This window comes from Crotalus tigris, unplaced genomic scaffold, assembly GCF_016545835.1.
Source record: "Crotalus tigris isolate CLP2741 ecotype Arizona unplaced genomic scaffold, ASM1654583v1 scf7180000017987.690289119674:8195010, whole genome shotgun sequence".
Lineage (NCBI taxonomy): Eukaryota > Metazoa > Chordata > Lepidosauria > Squamata > Viperidae > Crotalus > Crotalus tigris.
Genome location: NW_024096758.1, coordinates 7,260,909 through 7,269,672, shown reverse-complemented (window position 1 = coordinate 7,269,672; position 8,764 = coordinate 7,260,909). Strand labels below are relative to the sequence as shown.

The 8,764-nt window shown below is 41.4% G+C and overlaps 1 protein-coding gene across 1 annotated transcript; it reads right to left on the bottom strand.

Annotated features, from left to right (window-relative positions):
• Positions 1-3,871: 3,871 nt before the first annotated feature.
• On the bottom strand, positions 3,872-5,919 carry CLDN3 (claudin 3). The gene has a single exon (XM_039346267.1). It carries the CDS (start codon positions 5,815-5,817, stop codon positions 5,173-5,175), a length of 645 nt encoding a protein of 214 aa, XP_039202201.1. The 5' UTR covers positions 5,818-5,919; the 3' UTR covers positions 3,872-5,172.
• Between the last annotated feature and the right edge of the window lie 2,845 nt (positions 5,920-8,764).

The following is an 8,764-nucleotide window of genomic DNA, read 5'->3' as shown; positions in this document are numbered from 1 at the left end:
TTATAATGCCTTGGTAAAATAACACTAGCTTTGGTTGCCACAATGTAAAAAAAGATGTTGAGATTCTAGAAAGAGTGCAGAGAAGAGCAGCAAAGATGATTAGAGGAGTCTAAAACAGAAAGAATGGTTGCTGGAATTGGATATGTCTACTTTAATGAAAACAAGGGCTAGAAATGACATGATAACAGTACTCCAATGCTTTACTGAAGGCTGGACAAGAGGCAAGGGATGGAAACTAATCAAGGAGAGAAGAATTAAGGAGAAATTTCCTGACAGTTAGAACAATTAATCAGTGGAACGACTTGCCTCCAGAAGTTGTGAATGCTCCAACACAGGAAGTTTTTAAGAAGAGATTGGACAACTATTTGTCTGACATGGTACAGGGTTTCCTGTCTGACCAAGGGGTTGGACTAGAAGACCTCCAAGCTCCCTTCCAACTCTCTTAACCAACTCTGTTAACTCTGTTAACTTGTATTGCTTAAAACATTCACATAGATTAGAATATACATATTAGAGACCAAACAAAATGCTGGAGAAATGGACTATAATCCTATGTGCAACAGAAGATGAAAGAATCAATCAAGGAAGTCTTCTAAAGATTAAGTGGGAGTGTCCAGATGCAAATGAGCTGAATATATGCCAAGCTCTGCTTTAAAAATTACATTAAATCAATTCTTTATGTAGTGCTAAGCATTTATTTATCATGTTTGCTGGTTGCTATCCATAAAATGGTAGATAATAAAGTGTTTAAAGTTTGGCTTAGTGCCAAAGGAAAGATTGGAAGTATTTAATTAAGGGGGGGGGAAAGACACTGCTAAAATGGTGACTGGGAATTGCAGTCTCAATACGTCTGGAGCAACCAGATTTGGGAACGCTATTCCAGATAATGGGGACAAAATAATTGTATCGATTTTATTGGGATATGAAAGACATTTTGTTCCACTTCCTTTCTTGCTGAAATCCTGCCCCCCCCCCAACTTCTATATTTCTTCCCAAGCCTCTGCAGTTTGCAATGTTTGTTTCATTCTTTATCTACAGCTGGTAACTCAAGCCAAGCAGAAGGGTGTGGATCATTTGTTATACTCTCTAAACCAGGAACAAGAGAAAATAAACAGGAGCTTGCTCAATCCAATCCTGCCTGAGTACGTGCAAGTGAGAAGTGGCTGGAGATCCCAAACATATCCCATGTGGGAATGAAAGAAAACAGGTTTGAACCACTCTCTGCAGGTTAAGGAGAAGCCAAAGCCCCATTCACACCTGAGTTGAAACACTGGCTACTTGCTCTTGAGAGTGTTCTCAGCATAGGAGATGGCCCACGTAAAGTTAACTATACATCAAAGAATGCTTTTGAGCAGGGGTCTTCAAACTTGGGAGTTGAAGTCCACAAGTCTTAAAGTTGCCAAGTTTGAAGACCCCTGCTTTTGAGCATGCAAAGTTTATCATGGACTGCCTCTCGCCTATTACATCCACTTGGCCCACAAGGATGGGAAGGAAGTGTATTTTATGGATCCCATTGATTAGGATTGTACTGTATATCTGGTGGGACACATACGAAAAATAGGCCTTCTTGGTGGTGACCCCTTCTCTGTAAAACATCATTCCCCCATACCCACCCACCCCAACATATGATTAGCCTCCAATGTGTTGCTTTTCCAAAAGGCCCTTAAAAACATGGATTTGTTAGCAGACTTGGGGACACGAATGGAGATGAAGCCGATCAAGGGCTGATTTGATTGTGTCCTTGCTGCCAGGTGAGGTGGGGAGAGATTTTTTTTACTGGTTTTTATTATGTGGTGAAGTTTTAAAATACTGTAAGTTGCCCAGAGTCACGTGTGAATTGGATGGTGATATAAATTTGTTTAACAAATAAACACACAAACAAACAAACAACATAAGTAATTTGTAAATTGCGAGGTAGGAGATAGGTTTCCAATCCAAACATGAGGACAATTCTTATGCTTTGGAATGTTTTCTTATAAGCAATAAAGTTCTGGACTAAATTTCATAAGGTTTGGATTTTTTTTAAATATAGTATAAGTAAGTCCTGGAATGAACATGATGTAAAATAGTAGTTCTTAGGGTGGGGGGTGTAATTATCCTGGGAGGTAATTTGGGCATATGCTGGGGGTAATGGAGCACTTTGTAGTTGTTTATTTGTGAGCTGAGGATCCAGTTTGGGACTGCTGCTGCACAGAAACTTACAGTAAAACAACCAGTTGTGCTTTTTTCCCAGGGGAATGATGTTGTTTGAGACCAGGAAAAGGGTAATTGTATCAATCATCCTTAGAAAGCGAGGGTTATACGTTTCTGCCTTATGTATGTCGTACAGGAGAACTCATTCAAACATATGAAATCCAAACCATCAGCCCAGTGATTTTGTGTGTGTGTGATATTTATCTCCCATTTTGCTTCCCTGCCTAATGTAGCCAGTTTTCCTGCTTGCTTCTGATCATGTTTCAATAACAAGTGATACGGTTTGAACTGGGGTGGGGGGATTTTTGTGGCTCAGGTCACTCCATTGGGGTGCAAAGGCCAAAGGGAGGAAAGATGTTTCTTTGACTTGGACTCAGATGGTTGTGTGAAGGTCAAGAAACTTATAGGCATTGTGAGAGAATAACATAAGTTGAAGCTTGTGATAAATCCTCGTGCCTTCTTCATGTACACACACATTAATCTACACCTTAGCACAGGGGTAGGCAACCTTGGCTCAGGAATTCTGGGAGTTGAAGTCCACGAGTCATAAAAGAGCCGAGGTTGCCTACCCCTGCCTTAGCAACTTTAAGGCCTGTGCACTTCACCCCCTAGAATTTCCCAGCCAACCATGATTGGACATCCTTGGTCTAATTCAGACTTCATCAACCATGACAACTTTAAAATAGGTGGACATCAACCCCCAGAATCCCAGCTCTGCTGGCTGGGGAATTCTGGGAGTTGAAGTCGACTTATCTTAAAATTACCAAAATTGAGAAATGCTGATCTAATTTAATATATTATTTCTGAATCTCATTAAATAACTGTTTTTAGAATATATTTGGGCTGATTAAACAAAACTGGTTCCATCTAATTACATGTGCTTGTGAGCAGGGCCTCGATGGCCTCTTTTACTGGTATCTGCTGAATTTAGCCTGATGGACAATGTTCATTTTTCATTCTTCATGCTTTATCAAGCCTTTGTTAAAGTCATTTCGCTGGCCATTGCTGGATCTTATGGCAGTGGGTTCTGCAGATTAATTTACATTTTTTTTGTCAAATGGACTTTTTTTGTAACTTGCTGATCGAACTTACTAACTGGCATATTAATATAATCTATATCCATTTTTTCCATTCTATTTCCCCACAACTTCCCTGTTTTAGAGTGACTTGAAATAGGAGAAGCAAATCCCCTGCAGCTAATCTGTTCCATTATCTTTACTATTTAATCTCCTCATTTTACCTTATTCATTAGTCTCTTGTGGAGTACTTCTGGTACAAACTAATGTTATGAAAATCCATTTCTAGCAGTTTGTGCAAACCAGACACAGATTTTCTCTCCACTCCAGAATGTTCACCACCGTTGCTGTTGGCCGTGTTCAGAGTTGAGCTCATATTTTTTAAACAAAAACTTGGCTTCTGTCAAGCCCCCAATGGTCTCTTGACTCTTGGCAGGGTTTTGAGCATAAAACAAGCAAAGCATTGTTTATGTTGCTGGGGCCGAGGGAGGAGAGAATATTGGAGAAAAGATAATAATGACAAAACTAACTTGTGGAGCAAAAGGAACAAAATGTTCACCAGAAGAGAAAGATAGATCTCTTTGGGACTCGCCAGTACAGCTCACTGTTCCCAGGAGAATGGAATTTGCCAACTCCCAAATAATTAAGTATGCAAGATTTGGTTGGTTTCTCAAACGGTTTTATTGGGGGGAAGAAAGAAAGAAACACAATGTAACTTCCTATATACACAGAATAAAAGAGGGCATCATGCTTACCCTCAGCTATGAATAATAAAATCCCATCCACCCACTCACATCCCATTGCCAGCAAGTGCTCTCTCTATATCATCTTGGAAAGATGGGGAAATGATTCTGAAGGACAAAAGTGTCCGGAGATGAACTTTATTTGGCTAGAGGGGCCACTGGCAGCTCTTTATCTCTCTTCCTTCCACCAGTTGCTGCCAACATGCAGTTGAAGGAGCAGTACCTTCATGGTTGGCTGTTCTTTATGATGGGAAGAGGGGATCTTGCCCTCATTCTAAAAGACTCAGAATGAGAAGAGGAAGAGTATCAGCCTTCTTGATTCCTCATTTAGGCAAATTCCTGTGCTCGGATGTACAAATGTGGCTGCCAAACTTCCTCACACAGCTGTTCCCCCTATCTCAAATTTGTTGCTTAGTGTGGAAAAGACTTGTGGGTAGTGTCCTCTCAACATATTTCACTTGGATACCGAATTAAACCATTTCTCTAAGCTCAATATGCATTGAATAATAAATTAAGCAATTGGGTTGGGTTTATGCAACACAATAGCCTCCCAAACTAACCATGATTCAAGCTAAGGACTCTTAGTATGTTGTGTAAATGCAGATAAAATTTTAGGGAAAGAGCATCCTCTGCCACTTGCCACCCATATCCGAGAATATTCAACAACTGTCCAGCCACCTCAAGTGCTGACATTGTCCTCATCTCGATGTCCAGCAAAATGATCATATTCTTCACCCATTGCTTGAAGGGTTCCCTTTCAGAAACCACAAATGGTTAGAAAACACAAGTGTCCAAAGTTGGAAGCCCGGCAAGGGGGGGGGGGAAGAATCCAACAGCACAGAAACCATCATTCAAAGAAGCAGTCTACTTGACACTTCCGTAGTTATACTAACCGTCTGCAATCATTTTGACCCCTTAAGCTGAGGGCTGAAGGTCAAGCTTGAGCAGAAGGGATGGGGTCTCTACAACCAGTGTCTGATGAAAGTCTGAGCATGTTTTATATCAGAGGCAAACAAAGAAAAATGGGGCCAGGCAAGTTCCTTCCCCCTCTTAGGAATTCCATGAGAAGCGAGTCATACAGACCATTGCTATACAAATTCTCACTGAATATGAGAATGAATCTTGGTAGAAGTTTTTTCGTCTTCTTGAGCAAGCAAAGGTGAATTTAACCCATCCTCGTAGGCATGCAACACTTACAACCATGGAGGTGTTCTGCCACTTCATACATAGTTCTTCTTGTCATAGCTCAACGCAGTAGACCTGGGTGCAGAGTAAACCATGGGTGTGGGTCTGTACTTCTCCTCCTTGGGGGGGCAGGAACAGCACAGCAAGCTTCCTCCAAAAAGAAAAAGGGCTGCTGCTGCCCAACCAATGTAAAGTGAAGGTCCTATTTCGCGTTTCAGGGCAGGTGGGACTGCTGGATTGTAGAAATCACGGATAATTTGATTGGCAGACCAGGAGACGGGGATGAGAGTCAGGATGCCAGTCAGCAGAAAGATGACCCCAGAAACGATGGTGATCTTGGCTTTTGTAGGTTCATCTTCAATGCAGCGAGTGCACTGTGCTCCCATCAGGAAAATGAATATCCCCATCACTGCAAGAACAATGGCAATGACAATTAAGGCCCGCGCAGCCTGTAGATCTGGTTGCAATGCCAGCATGGAATCATAGACCTTGCATTGCATCTGGCCAGTACTCTGAGCCACACAGTCCATCCATAGCCCTTCATAGGTGAACTGCGCAGTGACGATGTTGTAGCCGATGAAGGCAGTCACCTTCCACATAGGCAACCCGCAACACAAGATGGTGCCTATCATGCCCAGGAAAGATAGGGCTATACCACCAATCTCCAGACCCATCGACATGTTGGCGCAGTCAAATCAGCCACTACCTTCCAAACTCAATGCTGCTGGCTGCTGCTGTGTAGTCATGAGGTTTTGAGCAAAGCAGGTGAAGCACCCAAAGCTCTGAGCTGATTTATAAACTGTCCTGTCACCTGGGCGGGCTCTTTAGCTCAAGCATGGGTGGGGCGTCACCAACGGACTCTCAACCTGCCCTACCCTTGTACCATCCTCTCTCTTTTTTTCTTTGTTTGAGATGGCATTTATGAGAAATGAAAGTTTGCTGTAGAGGGCAAATGGGAAATTACCCTTGAACTAAATTCCAGCTGGTCATTTGGCGTGACCCTTGGTTTCGGAGCAGACTGGCAGGCAAAGAATTGGTAGTAAGAAAAAAAAAATGCCGTGTAGAGAGGCTTTTGATTCCCCTGGGTTTCCTTTGTTGGATTTCAACTTTGGGTTGGGTCTCCCAAGTCCAAATGAAGCATGTCTGCTGATATTCAACAAACTCTCTTTATACCATAATCCCCATATATACATCAGAATTTCTTGATATTTCATCACTTTTTGCTGATTTATTGAAGACATGTGTAGATTAGGCTAATGTCCTATAATAAGAATGGGGATGCACTTAATTAGCTAAGTTCTCCACCTCTGGGTGTGTTTTTTAACATGCTAATAATGAACTTTTTACCTCCAAGCCATTTCATGACACTCTTCCCCACAGTTTGAGCTAAGTGCTATGTTATCTTTTCTTTTTTCAATAATAGGCCCACTAGCAAAATCCTTCAGGACAGTTACAAAGCTACAGTCAGTTAGACTAGGTGTCCCCAACCTCTGTTCTGCTGCCCACTACCAGGCCACAGCCCATTTGGAAGAGGGCCACCCCAGTGGCGGCTGAGCATGTGTGCACACACAGCCCCACTCACACAAGCAGTGGGAGCTGGTGCTTGTGGCCCCACTTGCTCATTCGTGTGTGTGTGTGTGTGTGTGTGTGTGTGTGTGTTTATGCATGTATCTGTGCATATCAGTGAACTGCTCTGATAGGAGAGGCAACTGGAACTTTTACTACACTTTTCCTGTGTTTCCACCTCAAAATAAAAGTAAATGCTACTGTGTACAATTATAATCTAAGGTGCTACTGTATAAGGATGGTGGAAAAGAAACCTCAGCTTTCATATTCGTGCTTTAATGGAATACAAAAAGGGAACAGTTCAAGCAAATATTTTAACAGTGGATATATCAAGCTCCGAAGAGAAGAGCAGTAAGGGTAGAAATAGCATTTACCCCACTCTGTATACAGAATACAAAATAACAGAGTTGGCAGGGACATTGGAGATTTTCTAGTCCAGCCCCTTGCTCAAATAGACCTTATACCATTCTGGACAAATGGTTGTCCAGTCTCCTCTTAAAAACTTCCAATGTTGGAGCATCCACAACTTCTGGAGGCAAGCCTTTCCACTGATTAATTGTTCTCACTGATAGGAAATTTCTCCTTAATTCTAGGTTGAATCTCACTTTAGTAAGTTTCCATTCGTTACTTCTTATCTGCGGTCAAGTGTTTTGGAGAATAGTTGTCCCCCTCTTCTTTGTGACAGTCTCTCAAATACTGGATGACTACTATCATGTCATCCCTAGTCTTTCTCTTCATTAGACTAGACATACCCAGTTCACACAAGCATTCACTGTATGCTTTAGCCTTGGGTAATAGGCCCAAGACAGATCCAATATTTCTTGAAATCCCCAGGAACTCCTACCAGAAAAATACTTGGTTAGAAAGATACAACCGACTCAGGGTAGATCCCATATTTCCAGTTCACTCCAGCACCTCCTGAGAAGACAACATTGAGATCATGTCATTCAGAAACCATCTGCAGTCAGTAGCTAACACCACCTTGCCTGTATTTTTTGACTGCATCACAAATCACTGATTCAAGCCACGCTCCCTGACTTCCGTGCTGTATCTTAATACCTTGGAAGCAAACCCCTCCATTCACTTGTTGGTATCACATCTAATCTAGCAGTCAGAGGTCTAGCGGTAACATGGTGAAAAACTGGGCTTTTTTTTTTTTTTTAAACTTCAGTGACAGAACAGTGAAACAATGTTTTTAAGGTTTTAAATAAGTAAAATGGAATCCTCCAAGATCTGTCTTTGGTTTGACTGAGTGAAATTGACCGGAATTCTGCAACTTTCTCTTTTAGCTCCAGTGAAAGAAAAAATAGTAAAATATTTTTTTTCTTTTTTCCCCACCCATAAAGAGATTTCTTAGGCCATCTTCCTCTCTAGTTGGTTTACACACAGGAAACAATCAGCCAATAATGCAGTTTAGTAAAGCCATCAATCTACAAAGTAGTTTTGCAGTAAAGTTGTCTGACATTATTGGAGACAGCAAGTTGAAGCAGATGACTTTGAGCAGTTCTCAACAAATCTCTTTTTACTGCTTTCTGTTCTGCAGTTTATTTAAGGCTTGGTGACCTTTGAGCCAAGCTTGTTGAATAAACTATCCTGAAGAAAGTCAGTTTGTTTGAACTTGTATTTAACCTATCCTTGAGAACATACTCTCAAATAGCTCCTGGTCCACAATCTAATTAGCACACAGTGCTTTCCAACTTGTTTATATCTAAATATGACAAACTGCGAAAATAGCAGATCAGTGGCCAGGCTGAAGCTGTACCTTATTCTCCATCGCAACACAGATAGAAAGCCAAAAAGCAATCTTGCCATCTCACGAAGAAGGAATTAGGGCCAAGAATTATGCACATCGGTGCCAAAAATCAGTTACTGTATGCATAAAATGAATGGGATCAGAGCTTTTCTGATGAGGAAAGAGATCTTGAAGTAACAGTAAACAGTTCAATTACGGTGTCAACACTGTGTGCAACCACTCTAAAAAAGACCAACAGCTTGTTAGGGATAATAAGAAATGGAATTGAAAACAGAGATGTCAGTTTCATAATCTCTTATATAAATCAA

Excerpts from the sequence above, each read along its gene's own strand:
- CLDN3 (XM_039346267.1), bottom strand. The coding sequence starts at position 5,817 with ATGTCGATGGGTCTGGAGATTGGTGGTATAGCCCTATCTTTCCTGGGC.